Raw genomic sequence first — 20,765 nt, forward strand, 5'->3', positions numbered from 1 at the left:
TATATGGATTTTTCGCTTGCTTGGAGTAATTTTAGTGAGAAAATTTGTAGTTTTCAAGGTAAACATTTTCTTCCGACAACAAGTTAATTTAGTTAATAGTTTATTTAAGTTAATTTAATAATTTAGTTTCTTGATTTTTTTCTTCGTTTTATTTTACTTACCGATTTTAGTATTGTACAATTGTTCAAATTTGTTTTCAATACTTTACATCGAGATATACTGTAACAATGTCGTACATTTTCCTACACTTTTCGTTAAAAACTAATCCTGTAATTCGAACCGAGTTACAACTTTAACATGATTTCCTGCAGTAAAATGTTGATAAAAAATGCACCCTGTAATTCTCTTCTACAACGTTGAAAGATTAAATTATATAGTTTCATTTAAAAAAATCTGCTACAACTTTGACACTTTAATTGAAAGAAAATTCTGCGAAGTGAATAAAAAAACCGTGGATATAGTCACAACGAAAACGAACAATTTCACGAGCGATTAAAAACGCGGGAATCCTCTTTGCAAAACACCGTTTCGATAATTATTCGAAACAACGTGAAAATTGTCAAGCTGCTTTCCTCTCTTATCCAGCGTTAATCGTTTCCCTCGCAATTTGCGCGCGAATTTTTCGAACATTCGCCACTTTTCACGCGTTCAAGTCTCTCAATTGTGACATAAGAGAAAATTCGCCGGATACATAATCACGGGTTGCCTAACGATTTTCCCAGGACGGTTATATCGATCACGGAGAGTAGCGGCGAACCATTCTGTCGCAATATGCAATTATAAAACAAATGCTTTCTGACGTAGATACGCTGAACACGTAGATTAAACAAAGTTTAACAATAGACCGAGCTACCTACGTTCTGCGAACGCTTTCCAAACCGGTATTGTATAATTGAAAGCAAACACGGCCGAACGATCAATAGAGTAATTAAACTCTGAAATGAATAATTAGCTACATGCTGTATTAACGCTTACGAAACTCCTGGAAAATTGATAAAAATCGTAGAAAAAGGGAGCGAACAGGGCAACGAAAAAAAAAATAAATAAATAATTTGCAATAGTTGTAGTAATATTAATTATCGTCAGGTTTCGTTTATTTTACTGTCCTCATTAAGAGAGAGAGAGAGAAATTATTGACAGGGCAGCTTCGAATTTTTCTCTATATTTTTAACGAGAAAGAATTCAACTTGTTCCCGAGTAAATATCGCTTGTTTAAAATACGCTAGAACGAGAAATAAGGAGGATACGAAAATTTCTGCAACGGTGGCGCGCGTTTCCCAGGGAAAATACTGGGACAACGTGTGTGTAGAGGGATTTTTGAGAAATTGCTGATACAAGGGAACAAAACGTTCACCCGTTAACCTTGTTACCCTCGGTGGAAAAATTAATGTAATGCACGATGCGTTTAAACGCGTTCGTTGAAACACAACTCGAGGGCTGCCGGCGTGTGTGTACACACAAAACCGTGTGTTTTCTATGCTTAGAAGCTTGTTTAACATTTTATTAAAAGGTTCGCTGGCTGCGCGTTTGAACGAGAGAGAAAGAGAGAGGCGTGGTTCGATCGTCTCGCGGTTCCGTTTCGCTGTAGGTATGTGCACAATTTATTATCTAACGTAATAAAAATTCATATTATTGCTCGTTTACATATCGAAAGCGAATTCGATGCGAAAGAGAAATATTTCTCGAGTGCTCCGGAGAGAGAATATATTGGATATTTTCCAAATCCGTCTTCGACGGTTCGGAAACAAAATCTGCGGAGTATAAATATTTGGGAGTGAAACGTTCGTTAAGAAGTCGAAATACAAAGTGGAACGATGAAATTAACGAAAGAGAGTGTGTGTGTGTGTGTATATAGTGAGAGCGTTCGGTGACATGCAGGGTAGCCAGGTTGAAGCTCGCAACTCAACTGTTGCGATAATGCATCTCTATAAAGAAGAATTTGCATGAACGTGCGATACGCGATTGCAGACAACGTCGTTTCGATTCATCCACGAACAAATTCCGCAGGACTTACTGCAACATTTATCCGACGAATTTTCGTGCAACTTTCTGCTTCACTTTTCGACAATCCTCGATAATTCGAACGATGCGAATATTTTACAATTATCATAAGCTCGACAGTTTTCTTTTTCTATTTGCATTTAATCGTTTTGTTTATTCGAAAATATGGAAAATGTTCTCGAGAGGATAATTAATTACGTGAAATCTTTGAACGGTGGTGGTTCTGTGAGTTTCTGTTCCAGTTGTTTCAAACCACTGGAAAAAGGATGAAGCTTTTGGAAAGTTAGTTAATCTCTCCCAGTTTGGTTTACACGAGAGTCAATGTTTTTCTCCGGTGTTTTTTTAATAAATTTTTCAGCCTTTGCAACTGTCAACAATGTTCCTGTGGGGGGAGAAAAAATAGAGAGCGAAGAAGGGAAGAAGAACTCCGCAATAGGTTGATATTTATTTCCACCGACGAATCAGTCTGGTAAACGAAGCCAGGATTTTTCTTCTTTTTTTTTTCGGTTCACACGGGGGTGCGTTTCCCTTGGATATACGGCACTGCTTAATTGCGAGCAAGAGCCGACCGATAGGGCAATTAACGGGTTGGGGACAGACCGGAGGCCGCGACAATATAAAATCCCATCAGATAGGCTCGATACGGTGCAATAAACATGGAGAATGTTAATTCCGGCATGTCGGGCACGAAATTAAATTCCATTCGATTTTACAGCCTTTCCATTCCACCAGATTCCCACCTTTCTACCCCTCTGTTTGTCGGTGTTACGTAAATTTCTGACTTCTTTCGTTGTGTGATTTTCTACCTTTTGTCCCCCTTTCTCTCTCACTCTTTGCGAGTATTAACTTGTTCACGTCGACGTGTTTGTATGTCGTTTGAGTCCGTTGATTACCCAGCCAGTGGCGTGTTCGATCTTCTCCACGGGACAAAAATTTCAGGACAAACCTGGATTCCGTGACGTTTATTTGTTGGTAAAGGTTCCCGGATTGTGCACGGGAAAAAATAGCTGGCCTTTGGTCTTTTATTGTTGGTTCACACACGTTCACTGACCAATCACTGCGAGTACAAAGTTAACCGAAGTTAATCGAGCTGTAAACATGAGAAGTTGTATCGCCTAATTTTAGGATGCGTAATTAAAATTTGAACGTAAACTTTCTGTAATTAAAAAAAAATGTGAACGTGTTGAAAAATGGAAGGAGAACAGGATTCGGCGAAAGGATCTTTTTTAGAAAAATTGAAAAATTTTTTACCATTACTATAAATTAAAAAAATCTCTTTTCGAGGTGAAATTTTCAGCACGAAATAAAGCTAGCAATTTCAGTGGCAAACTTTACAGGTACTTGAATTAACAACCACTTACCTAGGTTATTACAAAAGTTCAACCCTTTCAGTTCAGATTTAACGCTAAAATAATACTGTCCTGTGTATAGATTCCGTTTAATCTTCCTCTCAGTCCTAAAGAAAACAGCACACCTCACCTGCTAATCCTTTTACCTTCCACAAAACGTGCAAAGCATTGTTCCAAATATATATTCCATCGATCAAAATACAAAAAAGAAAAAAAAGAAAAACAATACCTCCACAAGAATTTCTAACCCTTTATCTTTCTTCCACCCGTTCTGCAAACTCTCGACCAAATGAAAAAAAACGGAACGAAAGAAAGAAACACAGCGAAAGGGATTCCGCAGTGCCAATTTAATCGCGTCTGCCACATGCCGGTGATCGATTAATCCAGGCTAACCAACGAAACAAAAAATAAAAAGCGAGAGAGAGAGAGAGAGAGAGGCGAACAAGGTAAAACAACATGCGAAGGAAAATCGAAATAACTTGTTAGTTTCCCTGTTCGATGGAGCTTGTCCGTGAAATCCGGTTGACTTTTCTCTGCCGTTGTAAGGTACGTATAACTATGCAGAGCTGCTGCATGGATTATCGATGAGTTACGATGGTAGAAAAAAAAAAAGTAAGCAAGAATAAAAAAGGGGAAAAGTCAGGGAGTTGAGGTGGGACGGGGAAAAAAAATATCAATTATACCGAGTGTGTTTCGTGCCGTGGGATTTAATTTTTGAGGTCGCGGCAGGTTGGATTTTAATTGGAATAACGCCGCTCGGTCGGCAGTAATTCATATTAATTCCTGGACTTTAATAACCAGAGGTCCGTTGGTCGGCCTGCCGAACTGATGATATTGGATTACACCATTGATTCGTCATTAATATCGATCACCGTTGCTCCACGCGCGACACGCTTAATGAGTATTCACTAGAAGCGTCCGTTGTTCCACGATCACGTAATTAAACACAGATCTACATAATACCATAGAAATGATTGCGAATCGGTGGCGCGACTGTCAGTGTAATCAGAATAGAAAAAGAAAGGAAAGCGGGCGACGCGATTCGCTTCGAATAAACGATTGATCGTTCGAGTAAGCCACGTCCACGGCGTTCTCGTGGAACGTTGATTTTGCGAAACTTTTCTTTTTTTTTGTTCAGCGTTCTCTTTTATTGTTTCGAACACTGAGCGGCACTTGGTCGGTTGAACTTTGAGGGAATTTACAACGATTTGTTAGGTGGAAAGCTAGGTGGAATTAATGTTACAATGGAATAAGCATCGGTGTGTATTGGATTGATCTGTTGGAGTTTGTGAAAGGGAATTGTTAATTATTATTGTGGTAATATGAGATAATGATCGCGGAATCATACGATAATTCGACTACTTTGTTACGTAAGTACTAATGGTATTAGAATATTATTGGTAATTTCTGGTGTTTTGTTGCGAAAGAGACTATTCGAGTGAAATTCTGCCATTTCGCGTCGCGAAATCTATAGAAATTCTTCGACTTTGTAATCCAACGACAGAATTAACCCTCTCGTCGTTATTCGCCACATATTTTCTTAGCCTTGTTTTAATTTTAAAAGGATACAATCAAAATGAAAATTTGCAACGCGTATTACGTACTAAAATTTGTCACACCGAAAGGGTTGAAAAATAGTTGATTTTCTTCGATTAAAACGTTCATCGTTCGAGAATATCCAAGCAGATTCTGAAATAACCCGCAGACATCGAAACATAATGTCACCCCTGCGTAACGCGTAGCGAAAGGGTTGAAATTACGACATTCGATCGTGACGGAGGGAGAGGAACGACAAGCCGTTAACATTCGATACGTCTCGAGATATTCCTTGTGTGTGCCCACGGCAGTAATTAAAATCACGAGTGATAGAAAGAGGGGCGAACAAAATTAGGGGGAGAGAGAGAGAGAATTCGTAATTAGCGCGTAGGTTATTAGGTTCGAGGGATGATCCGCGCGTGCGAATTAATCCGTACGAGATAGAAACGTTAGTTACACAGTGTTCACGTTTTCTGATATGAATAATTGACACGCTTAATTGCATAAAATAATTCCCTAGATCGTTATCGTGCGGCGTAAAATAGCATTACGCCGGTCCCAATCAATTGGCCGTCCTGTGGCATTGTTAACAGACGCACGGCAGTTCGTAGTTTAATATTAATGAATGACGTTACGATTCTCGAAATTACCGATCACTCTCTCTCTCTCTCTGTTTTCCACTCCCTAAACTGCGAGTGTCATAGACACGCCGTTCTAATGGACAGCCGTGAAAACGCGCCGTTTCTATTTCCCCGGGACAGCGCGTGGATTATTCGCCGATTAATAAACACCGGTAAAAGCAATAATGCCCTGACAAAGCATTATCGCCGATAGCCTGCTAGTACGTACTTGCCAATTAATGTGTCTGTTTCGGGACACTGCTTCTCGGTGGATATTTTCCGAATTGGCTGTTTTGAAGGGGAACGTGTGTTTTTACTGATGTATTGGCTTCGTCGAAATTTTCACGTGCACGTTTTTAATTAAATGTTTTTTGCTGTGAGTTTAAAGTACCTTCTAAGAGAGGAAATTGAAGAGATTAATTCGTGCTTTAAGAAGGTGCACCACCCTAAGTTTGAGAATTTTTTTTATAGGTAACTACTAAATGAAACGTTTCAATTTTTTTTTTAAGGGATATGAGTATATCTTTCAGCTTCTTTTTACAATTTTTAGAAAGTAAAAAGGTTATAAGATAGAGGGGTTTCTTTCAATAAGAAGTTGATGTTCTTGTCCATTTTTTAATTTTATTTTATAACGACGATTTATTTGAAACATTACGCTAAGAGTGCAGTAAATATTGTTCTACCTCTCTTATGAATTAAAACTCTGAACTATCATCGAAATACTTCACCCTCGAACAGTTTATGCTCATACTTTTAAACCACTGTGTGTTGAAACACAGTTAAGACATCGAGAATATATTCCACGCGAGCCAGATAAGCGTTAACATGGAGGAAACTTCTTGATTCACCATCGCAACATTTAGAAAGAAGAATCGCTGCAGCAGCAGTGAAAGATTCATCGAAAGCACCTCGTATCACTAATTTATTGTTCTATTTACCCCGATCACTGCGTAGAAGGAATTACATTTCCACCGTTTTCAAGCTTCAAAACAGACTTTCGTCCCTTCTACCATTCGATCCCATATCCAATCAAAAAGGTACAATAAAATATTTCCAATTCATATTCGGCGATAAAGAAAAATTGATGCCGAATTTCTGTTCATCGAAACCGTTTAGCCCGCGTTTATTATCGATAAATCTGCATTTTACTGCAGTCTCTGACAAGACAACGACCTCGAGAGAGAGCGCAGACCACACCCGAGTCACGAAGCTTCCCACCGTGCATAACTGCCTATACGTCGAGGGGAGAGGTGGCGGCTTCGTCACCGGAAAGCGGCCAGGAAGAAGAAGAGTCCTTCTTCGATAGACCTCCACCACCCCAGCCGCCTCTTCCGCCGCCGCTTCCACCGCCTCCTTCGCAACAATCACAGTCTCAGATCGATCACGCCACCGGTGGCTTGGGGAAAGACGAAGAAGACAGCGCGAAAGTCGCGGATCTGCTCGATTCCGCGGGCAGGGAAACGTCCGAGGAATTGGTCAGGTGAGACTTCAATCCGCCTTTTATTTTACCTCTACACCTCTAATTTCACTTGAATTCTGTGTGCAATTTAAAATTTTCAATTCAAAAATTTTGGTTAACTCTACGTTACTCTGGTGAGGTTTCGTGAAATTTTGAGAATTTAGGATTTTTATTTTCTTCTGCACTGTTTCGAGGCCTCGAAGCACCGAAATCTTATCGACGATCGATCTGAGGATTAGGGAAATTAAAATAAATTGAACGACACTAACTCCTGGTTAATTAGGAATTTTCTTGGTGACACAAGTCACGTGGAACATTAACCTTTTCAAATTTCATTTCGTCGACGTTTAATCGTATTACAGAAACATAGATACCAGGTACAGATTTACAGAAATTGAATAATGGTTCGGCAGGTTTGCTTCGCAGAAAGATGACAGGACGTCGATTGACGGACAGGTCAGAAGACCCCGTCACATCTCGAGGGACCATTACATTTCGAGGTGAGAATATTTTCGACACTGGTTAAACACTTTGCTACAAATTCCTTGTACTTGATTTTGAAAAAGAAATACAAATTTGGCATTTCACACCAATGAGCGGTGTTATTAAGTACATTAAATTACTAGTAAAAAAGAATCGACGATAGAGTTCGTATTTGAAACCCGACGTTGGATAGGAAATAAAAGGATCCAACGTCGAGTGCAAAGTGTCATGATCTACAACGAGAAAGAGATTACAGAAAAACGAGTTGGAGCAGGTCGAGGTACAATACCCCGTTGGGCGAGGGTACTAGAGTGCAGCAGAACGAGGGGGTGACACTTAGGAGGGATTTAACCGGTGCTACGAGAATTTCTTCAAGTACCATCGACCGAATATTCGACAACAGTAACAGGCGGCAGTACGGCATGGGTATCGTTGGAAGGTATTTGGGGTGAGTTTTCAGATATTCATCAAATAAATTTACCAGAGTATTTTGTGTGCATCTGTCTTTTTTTTTCTTCCTGTCGTTCGTGTAAAACGTTGAATCATTTTGAAACGAGATAAATATAAATTATTTTATTACCTGTACGAAATACGCTCGTGTGATACTGTCGAACGATATTGATAAAAAATGAATAAAACTACCGTTTATATTTATCGGTTGAGTGAAATTTATTCGGGATAGTGTAACACGATGAAATAATACTGCGAAAATAAGAGGATGAAATTTTTTTTTTAAAATATGTACCCTTTAGATAGTGGAAAAAGTGCTTTGAATATAGCACTTTGTTCGAAGTCGATATCTTATCTCGTTCCTGAAATATAGGGCTTTAAAGTGCACTCGTTTAGGGTGTATCAGGCGAAGTCTTGAATGACAGCTGAGGGGGCGTGACCTACATATTTTCCCGGAAGCGCGTACGCCAAGTAGTAGTAATAGTAAAAAGACATTGGCTCAGCGTCTGTCAATGACCACTGTACGACACTTGTGATTGGTCAGTGAGAAAGAGCGAGCGAGAGGTCCGAGTGTGCGACAAGGACAGAAGAGTAAAATGAGAAGAAATTAAGATCCTCTTTACACGACGATATCTCCGGAACAAAAAGTCCGATCGACTTGAAATAAAATTTATAATATAGAGAAAGGTTCCCCGTTTCTAACGGTGCCAAACTTGTTGCAAATTTTTCATTACTTTCGGAGTAATAATTACGTGAACTTTTGGTCATTTTAATTCATATTTACCATATGTTTGAATGGGGATCTCGATGAAATTTTACACTTGTAACTTTGTTGGTGTAGTAATTGATCAAACGTACGTGTAATTTATTAGATATCTTCAATTTTATCGGTATAAATAATGTAGTTAATAATTTATGAAATATTAACGAGACTTTTGCTTCAAACAAGTTTACTTCCCGACGTAAATTGTTTTAATATATTTTGTTATTTTTCATTGTTGCATTTATACGCGCGTACAGACGGTGCATTAGTGTCGTTCGACTACAAATAGAGTCGCGGGAACATGAAAAAAAGTGTAGAACGAAGAGTCACACGTTTTCTATCAGTTTTGGCATTCTGCGTACACGTTTATCAGATATCGCGCAGTCATTGTATATTGATGAGACTGTTGTTCCACATCGATGAAGAAATTGATTCCGGAACGGTTAGTAAATGAATTTCCGTACGAATAATTTTATTGCTTGATATTTTAGTCGTTCCTCGGAAAAATTCTCATTCGATGACAATTCGTCACTAGTGCAAACATACATAGAAGCGCGGGAAATTAGATCGAATATGCATAGTGAGGATCAGAAGTGCTGAGAATACAAACGACCAGCCTTCTCTTGCTACACGCATAAAAATATTTTATAGTATGCAAACTCATTCCGTCATTAGTAAAAAAAAGAAAAAGAAGTTAAAATACAATAATGCAACAAAATCGAGGAGAAACGTTCAACTTGAAACGGTAAATGTGTCAGTATTAAATATTTTCTACGTCGAAAAATACACAATAATGCGCAAAATCACGAAAAAATTTTCAGCCCTCGTATTTTCGATGTTAAACATTTTCTGTCGCAAAATTTCTAAATTGAGAAATTCATCTGAATTCTTTCATTACCTATTCGTTTAAAGAATTTAAATTGTCATTGCCTTTCATTCGTTTAAAGAATTTTCATAGTGAAAAAATAGAGCCGTAAAAATTCTACTTTTTTCTGCTTCTAAAGGACGAAATTATTAAAAATCCGTCTCGATTCTTCAACTACACGCTGAAAGAATTTTCATGCGAGAATGGGAATAATCGTGGTAAAAACCTGGAGCCGCAAAAATTCGACTTTCCGTCGCTTATTTTATCCTAGCAAGTTGATCTACGGATGAGATGATAATGCGGCTTTATTAAAACAACTTTCTCGCCAGCTCTCCTCCATTCCGCTTTAACGATCGCGCGAAGGTTTTATCATGTAGGTGTATGACCCAGTTGGAGATACACAACGTGGCGCAAAAATAACAAACGTGGACAAGCGGCAAATGTCAGAAATGAAAAAAAAAAAAGAAAAAAGAAGCGGTGACGCAAAGCGTCTTGTCGAGGCAGCGTGATATTTAAAAAATGCCAACAGGGATATATGGTTATCGATCACCGCGTGAAACTTTCGCGGCTCAAAGCTCTTTCTCTCCTCGCTTGTCGTGAAAAGTCATTATTTATCGATAGCTATTGTACATCGATACATAACGCACGCACACTGCAGAGAAGACATCGTAACGTAACTCTCTGACTTGCGTACGATCTGTTCGATTTAAATGTAATCGTAATTTCAGCGAATTTAAGAGAATTGCGAATACCTACGCGATTTTGTTAATCTCAGATTTCGCGTACAGATGAAAGACAGATTAGTTTTTTCTATATATATATATGTTATGCGTGTCGCTTCGTTATTTGGGTTAATCTTCAAACACTTTGTGACACAGTTGAGATAATAAATTTTCCACAAACGGAAAGTACGAAATTTGCCCCTGTATATATGTATGTACCGTGTATGATAAAAGTAATTCCGGGATGTTGCACAGGTTCTCGTAACCAGCTTATCGTTTTAGATACGAATTATGCATAGTATTTCAAAGCCAGGGGAAACTTGCAAAGGAAAGGGTTAATGGGTAATTAACGAGACGAGATGTTCGAATTTTTAGCGTAGATTTTTATTCGAGGTAAAAATTAAAAGAAGTACACGTATTTGAGGAGGAAAATGGTTCTTCTTGAGAGGAAGAAAATTTTCCGTATAATTGCAGGAGATCTTTTCGAAAGAGCGTGTCCCAGAAACCAGACGTCAGGAAGCAACTGGACGACTTCGAAGATCATCGTCCTTATTTTACGTATTGGATCACCACCGTGCAAGTGCTCATTTTAATAATATCGCTGGCGTGTTACGGTTTTGGGCCTGTGGGCATGGATCTCAGTCACAGATCGGGATTGGTGAGTCCATCGTCCTCGAAAATTATTTCCAAAGATTCTCTACTTTTCTGAAAAATATTTGCAAAAATTCTCCGCTTTTCTGAAAATACCAAAGAAAAATCAGGAACATCCTGAGCCAAAAATAGGGTATTCAAAGTTACTCGAAAGCTTCTAGATTCCCGCAAATTCCCCACCGACCAAAACTTTTAAATCACCTGCAAATTGACAATATTGAATCTGCTACTAATTTGTTATAGATTCAGAATTGATGTTGCGGAGATCCATAGCACTTTGCTTCATTTCATTTCATTTTAATGATAAAAAATTCTTAAAATTGCTAACTTTTTTTCTGGAAATTTTTGCAATGCACAGTGATTTCAAACGCTATATTTTTCCACGAACATATACATTTCCTCCAAGTCTGTGGTCTAAGCTTCGTTCGCCAGAATACACGTCCGGTGGTCTTGCAAAGAGTGTGAAAGCATCAGCCATTCTTCAAAGAGAATTCTAAGCAGGATGTAAATAATTCTGGGACGTATGTCGGACAGGTTCTCGTAACCAGTTTATCGTTGCAACAAGTGGACTACCAGGAACCGGCGAATTTCTGGTTTGGTCCGAGGGCCGCGGATCTGATTCATCTGGGCGCGAAGTTTGCACCGTGTATGCGTCGCGATATTAAAATCCTGAAGGAGATCGACGTCTGGCGGGAAAGAGAACGGGACACCGCGTGCTGCATCAGAAACGACGATTCCGGCTGCGTGCAATCCAGCAAAGCGGATTGCTCGGTGAGTTTTTTCATACACGTCTCTTCAAGTTGAAAAATCAAATATAACGCGAGCCGAGTTGTGGGTTTTCATCACGTTTCGTGGATTTATAATGTGTGACCATCTTTTGCGAACCAACAGGTCCGGGGACTAAGATCGACTGCTACGGTAATGTTCTATGGAATTAATATCTCGTTGTTGGTTAGATTTTATTTCTCTGAATAGTTGCTTCTTGTACTTTCTTCTTTTTCACATTGTTTTTGCATGCATTAGAGAGAACTCGTAAAGAGATCTTTCTTTTTCAGTAGGACGTTTATTTTGGAGATTTTGTAAAATGGATTAGGTAGAAAATATTGAGATACAAAGTGGATGAAAATGTAGGAAATGTAAGGGTGAGACAGAGTGACGATGAAGTTTGCAATCTTAGTTTTGCATGAGACAGAAATTTTGAATTTTGCATTTTTCTTTTTTTAGTTGATACTCCTTTCCGTTGATTTTATCTCGAGAAGAACGACTCGGTGAAATGTCTGACGATTTTTTCTCGAAACTTTAGAATACAATATCGACTTGGAAAAAGTGGGGACCTGGGGACAGTGGACCAGGAGGACGCATAAGCGGATCAGTTTGCGGATTAGATCCAAAGTTCTGCGACGCTCCAGCCAGTATAGCACCGTACGAATGGCCAGACGACATCACAAAGTGGCCCATTTGTCGGAAAACCAATCCGTTTAATCAGCGTTTTAGGTAAATTCGTCATCCAAAAGTCCAGTCTTCTTTGTATCTTCCTTATCTATTCTTCGTCCACTTGTTCATACCTTGACAAAGAATTTTACGCTTCTCTTCTTCTTCGAATTTCTACAGTTAGAAGGTATATTCGAAGTCTCCAAAAGAAAGCTAAGATTCTTCAGAAAAATTAACCCTTTAGCTGTGCATTTTTCTATTTTTAGCGTAGTTGTCAGTGAGAGGCTAAAGGGTTAAACACCGCTCTTATCAAACAAATTTTCACGATCTTTTCCTGATTAATATATAGGAAAATGTTTTGCCTTGCTCAACAGTAGAAACGGGAGTCAACGGAGCAATGGAAACTTCCCGGTTGGCAGGTACAAGGACAAGATGGCGGAGCACATGGTTTGCGAGGTGATAGGTCATCCGTGTTGCATTGGTATCCATGGGATGTGTCGTATCACCACGAAGGAGTACTGTGACTTCGTCCACGGTTATTTCCACGAGGAGGCGTCTCTCTGTTCCCAGGTCGAGTGTTTGCACGACGTTTGTGGTATGATACCATTTCTTCATCCTGAGTGGCCAGATCAGTTCTACAGGCTCTTCACCACCACGTTTCTTCATGCTGGGTACGATCCATTTGTTGTAGAATTTTCAACATCTCTAAGATTCTTCGTCGAAGAATCGAAAATTAAATTAATTATACAGCAGACGTGTTTTCTTTATTGGAAGAATTTCTCGTGTTGCAGAATTCTTCATCTGTTCATCACACTATTGGTTCAGTATTTCTTGATGCGGGACTTGGAGAAGCTGACAGGCTCGCTGCGTATCGCTTTCATTTATTTCATTGGGGCGCTAGCTGGAAATCTGGCCAGTGCCATTTTCGTTCCTTACAGAGCAGAGGTATGTGCTTCTAAACGTTTTCAAGTGTAGCTTAATTATTGGTATATTTTCGATACGAGGACAAATTTTTATGCAATCTATCTAGCCATCGGAATAATTGCTTTTACTGTCAGGTTGCTGTGACATGTCTGGTAGGAAACTTTCGATTGAAATTTCGCAAGTTTTGAAAAAGAAAAGATTCGCTTTTACACGATAACTGCAGCGTGCACAGTTCAAAGCATTATTCACGTACGTGGATTCACCGAGCTGTGAAATCGACCTTACAGTCGAAATCTGAAAAAGAATCTTAGGGGCAAAAGGTTTCCTTCGGATAATGAATTGAAAATTGCTGTAGACGAATACTTTGAAGACCTGCCAGAAGAATTTTCCTCTGAGGGAATGCAGCAGCTCTAAAAGAAAAAAGAAAAAAACCGTTGAACTAAGTGTGTAAGTATACATAGAAGGTAGGTATGTAGAAAAATAGGGATTTTTCAATGTTCTGCGTGCGCTCTCTTTCATGGCTAGGTAGATCACAGAAAAATTTGCCCTCGTACTTGTTAATTTAGAACATTTTATACCTTTGAATATAATAAGATAATGGCTCTAGTATGCAGGAAATCTTTCAAGTGGAAGGTAATGAATATTTATATTAAAAATACAAGATTTCTAAGGGAAGGGTATAGAGGAGCGATCCTTCAAAAATTTCACGTGAAAAATCTGTGTCGTAATTATCGAACCATTCCAGCGATAATTTTTCTAATAAATTTCCCTCCCTATTTTTCATTCGAATTTCCTCTATCGTTCTAATTCGTCGAACGGCGAATTTAACGATCTCCGTCTAAATAGAAAAATCAGTCAGCTTCGTGAGAAATTACAAACCGAGCCAGCCGCCAATTATCAAACAAGTCGACGCGGTTTTATTAGGCGCGCCACGTGGAAGTTTTAATTGAATAATTTCACGGGACGTTTAATGGGCGCGTTTCATTGTGTATCGTCGATTTAATCGACGCTTTGACCCAGGCTGGCTCAAGCAATTGCACGTTGAACCACGTTGCACCCGTGACTCATATCCGTGAAAAGGGTAACAGCGTTACAATCGTTTCCTTCAACGGTGTTTCCTCTCGTTGTCGTCTTATCGCGCGATAGTTCACTCCCTTTAACACCTCGGTGAACTCGGGAGTTATACGTCAATTCTATTCCCGCTAGTCTCTCTATACCCGGTGTTTCTCTTCTATCAATGAACGTACCCACTCGTGAATTCAAGCAGATTGCATGGAGAAGGCGAGAGAATAAAGCACCGTTCCCAGAGAAATAATACCGTCCAATTAGTTCTAATTAGTTTGGTTAAACGCACACCTTCCGTCTTCGAGAAGTCTCTCTCTCTCTCGTGGTACAGTGTTGATTATTGTTTCTGCCTGGTTGCACTCGAGCGTTAACATGATTTGTGCCGCGCGGATTATCGATGACTTTCTTGGAGAGGTTTCGTTTGTTTCGCGGATGAAGTCAGTCGAAGCAGAATGAAACGCTTTTCGAGAAGATTTCCCTCGTTTCGTATTCCATACAGCGTGAGAAGGAGGAATGTGAGAAGTTGATGAATTCTCGCGTTTATTTTCAATTTACCAAATACCAATTTTTCCACAGCATTGATACAACGAACAGTCGTTGAACAATCACGACACAAGAAATAAATAATAAGCCTAATAATAATAAAATTATCCTTGTTCGTTTACCTGTTACCTAAGAGTTACACCTGTGTCACACGAAACCACTGTCAATTATTCCAGGTGGGACCAGCAGGCGCGCACTTCGCCCTTCTCGCCACGCTCATCGTCGAGATACTTCACTGTTGGCCGATGCTGAAGCACCCACGTCGAGCCCTGTCCAAGCTGATCTTCGTCCTGCTAGGCTTGCTTATTCTGGGCATTCTACCATGGGTGGACAACTACGCTCACCTGTTCGGTTTCATCTTCGGTTTCCTCGCTGCGTACGCGCTTATGCCGTTCATCTCATTCGGACACTACGATCGTCGTCGGAAGATCTGGCTGATTTGGATCTGTATGATCATGATCGTGGTACTGTTCGCGCTGCTTCTGGCCCTGTTCTACAACGTGCCGGTGTACGACTGCGAGGTGTGCAAGCTGTTCAACTGTATACCGTTCACGCGAGACTTCTGCGCCTCGCAGAACATCAACTTCAAACGGGAGGAGCCCGTATGACACACGGGGCCGTGTTTCGAAGTCGAGTTCGAACCATCCTTCCACATTCTTCAGGGTCGTATCAACGCCTGGAGAGATTTGATCGTGTTACTTCTGTTACGCCACTCGAATACAATTCGAGTGTAGATCGAGAAGTGGCTATCGACGCGATCCACGAAGAAGACGTACGAGCCTACTGAGAAGCATCCCCCTCGACGCTTTTTAGAATAATCGATATGTTCTGAAGTGTCTGAAGAGGAGGAGAGATCGTGCTCGTCCCAGACGAACGACATTGCCTTAAAAGTAAAATAACTCTACTGGGAACATCTCGGTGGTCGGTGGACCACAGCGGACTATGTGCTCCACGGTGGATTGTAAATATTAGAGAAGAAAGAAGAAGAAAAAAATAAAAATAAAGGGAAAACAAATAAAAATGAAACGGCGCCTTTAAACGTAACGCGACTATCGTTCAGGAAGGATCGACACGAGTGGGACGATCTGTCGTTTGAAAGTGTGAATTTCGAAATGGTGATTGAAACTGGTGGATTAAAAAAAATGGGTGTTAAGAACGCGAGGAACGGGATGATTCGAGGGATCGAAGAACATTTTCTTTGGAAGCCTCTCGTTCGCACCATGATGTTCGAACGTTTTTTTTTTCAAACAAAGAGATGATTAAGGGAGAAACACGTGTACATAGTAAACGAAGACTCTTGTTATATATACATAATATACATACGTACGATGTAAGAACGACCTTAATAAGTTTAATTTTTGAGAAAAAAATAGTAGAGAAGGAGAAAAAGAGAGTTCGAAAGTGTGTTTTGGTAGCCAGTAACACCTCCGAGACGCTGGAACTATCTGTGATGGCCACACGATTGTCTTCTTCGAGAGTATTTTTCATAACGCCAAAGGGGTGCAACATCTAGAGGAGATCCACACCGGTTGAATCGGATGAGCTTACACTCTAACACGGCCAAGGAGATGATAGAGAGATCGACGATTCGAAGGGGAAGAAATTGGCAGGAGGGAGATGGAGGAAAAGGAGAAGTGTTGATGACGATAAGTATATGTCCGGTGAACCAGCGACGAAAGAAAAAGAGGGAAATGAAAAAAACGAATCAATTTTTTATAACAACATGTGCGAGAGCGGGAGAGAGTGAGGAGGGAGCGATTATCAGAGAACAATTAATCAATTTCCACCGTTGTACATAATTATAGATGCGAGGAGAATCGGCTAAGAGGGAAGGGGGTTGAGAACGAATGATAGAAAGGAGGATGGATGAGAGAAAAAGGGAGAGAGAGAATGCAAGAGTGAGAGAGGGAGAATGCGAGAGTGAGAGAGAGAGAGAGAAAGAGGTACACACGATTAATTTTGGTTAAGGTAAAAACAAAGAGAACAAACAAAAACAAAAAAGCAGCACTGTGACATTCGTGAATGTGTATTTTATTACAACGGGTATGTAAATGTAAGAGAACAAAAAAGAAAGATTGTCTGAGAGGGAGAGAGTGAGAATGAATCTGTTCGTCTGCGTTTGGTCGCGTGTAAACGATCATTAAATTGAGTATGTACAGAACACGAGAGAACAAGAAGAAAAAATAATAGCAATAGCGAGCGTGATGTACCACAACGTGGAGATCGTCGTGAAAGCATAGAGAGAGAGAGAGAGGGGGGAGAGAGAGAGAGAGAGAGAGAGAGAGAGAGATGAAGGAAAGAAGGGGAAAAAGGCACCTCTAAATGTCGTGTCGCGCGTTAAGCATTCGCGATCTCTCATTCATTCTAGCGTAGCATGCTCGACGAGGAAGTCGAATATAGATTTCGTTGACGCGGCTACGTCTATCGGTTCATCTGGAATCGTAGAAACATGCCATGGAAGGAAATTGTGCTTTCTACTTGATAACTGACCATGACCAAGGTAAATTGGCTTGATATGTCGATTTTGTGAATCTTCGTTGGGACACCGTGGTGAAAGGTCATGTAGTTTTTTAATTATCTTAAGTGTTATTTATTATTTCTTCGAATTTCCGAGTATTCCTGTTGTATTTTTATTGCGCTAGAGTTGCAATTAAGGTGCGTTGTTTTATTTATAAGGTGAAGGGTGTAATGCTTTGATATTTTGGTGCTTCAAAAACATTTTTTAACAGCCTTTTTAGAATTTTCAGATTTTTAATATATTTCGAATACTGCTTTTAAGTATTGAAAATTATTTTATAGCTTTAATTCGAAGGAGTTCGATTCTTTTTACAAAATATCGTAATTTAAGTTTCAGTATTAATAACAATTATTGCAGAACCGTGAAGTTTAATTTACTCGTTGTTATTATCGACGATAGAGTATTTATATCGTTTCAGTATTTTTAATTGTACAAAGTAGAGGAAAGATTTGAACGCTGAATGCAAGCAGAAGCATCATTTCCTTCCCTCGATAACATTCCTTCGTATAATTTCGACGAACGTAACAACTGTACCATGTTGATTATAAATCTTTGGTGTTCCTTTTCGATATTTCGTGAATGTAAAGGCATGGTTTTCCATCCTCGTACGTGTTGAGCATGCCACGAGAACGGTGTTTCATACGAGATAACTATAATCGACGAATGATAATATTTGTAATCACTTATGCATAAGCGTAATGTTAATCGGAGAAACGCACTTTTTCCAAAGAAGAAAGAAAAAGAAAGAAAACTTTCAGGCGGTATACTAAATGATTACATATAACGATTCAATTATTCTTCATATAATCGACGAACAATTTTTATACATTTTCCCCGCGTATGTATCGCTCTAGCGCTTGAAAATTTCGAAATTTCTCCTTCGTTTGTTTTTTCATTGTTTTTTTTTTTTCTATCGGCGACGCTTAGAGAAGGATAAATAAACACGAAGTACATCGTTTAACGTTAATTTCGACATTTACCTTTTTGGCTTGAATACACTTGTAAGAAATGTAAACGTAACAAAAAAAAAAAAAACCATATAAGCGAAAAAGAAGTATTTGAAAGTACAATGAAGAACCAATAACGGTTTAACGTATTTCTTTGAATTCGTGATATACATATATTTTAATCGGTATAACGAGTAAATTCAGAGAGATGTCACTCTGTGAATTATGGCAAACGCGACAATTACGATAATCGAAAACCATGCTCGATGAAGCAAAATCGACCAAATTTCGGCTTGAATCTTTCAATTAGGATCGCGAAGAAAATCTTCTTGCTTCATTTATCCACGATTCCTTTCTTCTTTTCGCCGTTCGCCTGAACGAGGGCTACGCACAAATCACCGCCACATACGCCCCTTAACGATCGGTCGGCACGAGTTCACGTGTTTCTGTGTGAGGGAATCAACATTATAAAACGATTAAGCGAGAGTTAATGAAAGGGCTGGCAATGTTCTCGCGGCTTGGTTAAGAACGTCGCTTTTTCTTCTCTTTCGTGAAAATTGCCCCTTAATTCGGCTAAAAGTGAACCTCGATTATGTCAACGACTGACGTTGCTTGATAAAGCGAATTGCAGCTTGTGTATTTTATTTCTGATGAATGTAATTAATTGAAATTTAATATCATTTTAATTTTACCAATTTTCCTTTATATATGTAAAAACAGAAATACCTCTGAACATGATCTTTCTCAAAAGAATTTGCTTAAAAAAGAAATAAAATGCTGAAATCATGAAAATTTCAAGCGGTGAAATATTCTAGTTGAACGAAATTTGGTTTTAATTACGATCGCAATAACGCTTCTTCCAACGACGTGGAACGTTTACGAAAGAGAAGGCTGCAATTACCGGTGGAAAAAATGGTCGGGAAATTGGAGCAACAGCCGCGAGAACGAAGAGACAGAGACAGTTATCCGACCACGCACACGATACTCGTAATTTGCATCGATTTACGCGCGTGCAGCAAACGATTCTCCGTTAAACGCATCAATGACACGTACCTACACGCATAATACCACGAGAAAAGAAACGAAAAAGAGAAAGAAGAGAAGAGACGACGCGAGGAGAGATTCTCTTGATCATTTTCTACTCTGCCGTTAATTTCCCCGTAACAGCGAAACGCAATCTTGCCTTGAATTGATTTTTCACCGTGGCAAACGTGAGAGGAAGTTGAAACGATCGATTGTTCCAGGCTTCGTGCACATTGATTTCATTCATAAACTCGCGATAGCTGAAACTCGTGTAAAATACAATCATCGAAGAGAAACGATTTAAACGAAACGAATCACCGATCGTTCTAAATAGAGATCTCATTTTCGGTAGGATGTAGATCATTGAACATTCGAACTGCACAACGACGAATCCTCGGCCGAAGTTTCAACTTCCTCTTGTTGGTGCACGATACACGCATTAACAAATTACACAGAATCGATACATTTGCATTTTTGCTGGTCGAGCGAGAGTAGAATTTATCAAATATGCTACTTGAAATTTTTCTTTATCTATCTTGAGAAGTCTACAAAATTTTCTTCGATCTTCTCCTTACTAAAAGCGACTAAGAAGCCGAAAAAAAGGGCAAAATAATGCGAATGAAATTTTTCTTAACCCTTTCCTTACCGAAGGTGACTGTAGTCACATCGTAAAAATTTCGAGCATAGGAAAGCTTGACACCTCCAGAGTAATCGATTTACTTTTGTCGAATTGTTTTGTTTTATTGTCCCAGGAACTGTGAAAATAACGACACTAAACGATATTTATGCTCTGTCGCTGAAATATACGCTCGCGTCTTCACTGCCCTAACTCTGCCGTAGCGAAAGGGTTAAAGAAAAGTGTTCTCTAAAAATTTAGCACATTTCTTTCACTGGAAATATCTAAAATTTAATTTGCGACTTCTCCCTTTCATTTTCCAAATAAAATTCGAAATCTGTCGTAATTCTTGCGTTCGATAAATTTTATTACAATTTGTGCGACTTCTAAATTACAAAATTACTTCTCTTCGCAATTTAAAGAAAATCGAAGAAAATTAAGAGAATCTCCTCTACGATCTCTACTACCAAAAATTCACGTACAATTTCACTCGCGCCCGTCCATCGAAATGCACGTTTGATCAGCATCGCGCGAGATGATAATCGCACACGAAACCAGCCGAACGATCATTCGAAAATCGTGGTTGTCACTGTAGGAAAGTGAATGACGGTTTCGAGGTGGTAGAATCACGGCGAGAGCAGGCGTGTGAGAAAATTCAGACGACGCATTTGTGAAAATACCTTGTGATAAACGATCGAGCAAAAGATGCGTGAAAAAGTCGAGAAGGGTTTTTTGACGAAAGAATGGACGAATGAGTGAACGAGAGAGAGAGAGAGAGAGAGAAAGAGAGGCAAGAGAA

At 39.4% G+C, this 20,765-nt stretch overlaps 1 protein-coding gene across 1 annotated transcript in view; it reads left to right on the plus strand.

Annotated features, from left to right (window-relative positions):
- Positions 1-15,470, plus strand: part of LOC108578852 (inactive rhomboid protein 1) — a 145,036-nt gene extending 129,566 nt beyond the window's left edge. The window contains exons 5-14 of the mRNA XM_017942261.1: positions 6,661-6,986; positions 7,379-7,465; positions 7,705-7,896; positions 10,723-10,906; positions 11,434-11,670; positions 11,791-11,817; positions 12,203-12,393; positions 12,705-13,001; positions 13,122-13,275; positions 15,039-15,470. Coding sequence (XP_017797750.1) covers positions 6,661-6,986; positions 7,379-7,465; positions 7,705-7,896; positions 10,723-10,906; positions 11,434-11,670; positions 11,791-11,817; positions 12,203-12,393; positions 12,705-13,001; positions 13,122-13,275; positions 15,039-15,470 — 2,127 coding nt within the window. The remainder of the gene's footprint in view (positions 1-6,660; positions 6,987-7,378; positions 7,466-7,704; positions 7,897-10,722; positions 10,907-11,433; positions 11,671-11,790; positions 11,818-12,202; positions 12,394-12,704; positions 13,002-13,121; positions 13,276-15,038) is intronic.
- The last annotated feature ends 5,295 nt before the right edge of the window (positions 15,471-20,765 follow it).

This window comes from Habropoda laboriosa, unplaced genomic scaffold, assembly GCF_001263275.1.
Source record: "Habropoda laboriosa isolate 0110345459 unplaced genomic scaffold, ASM126327v1 scaffold62, whole genome shotgun sequence".
NCBI classification, from domain to species: Eukaryota; Metazoa; Arthropoda; class Insecta; order Hymenoptera; family Apidae; genus Habropoda; species Habropoda laboriosa.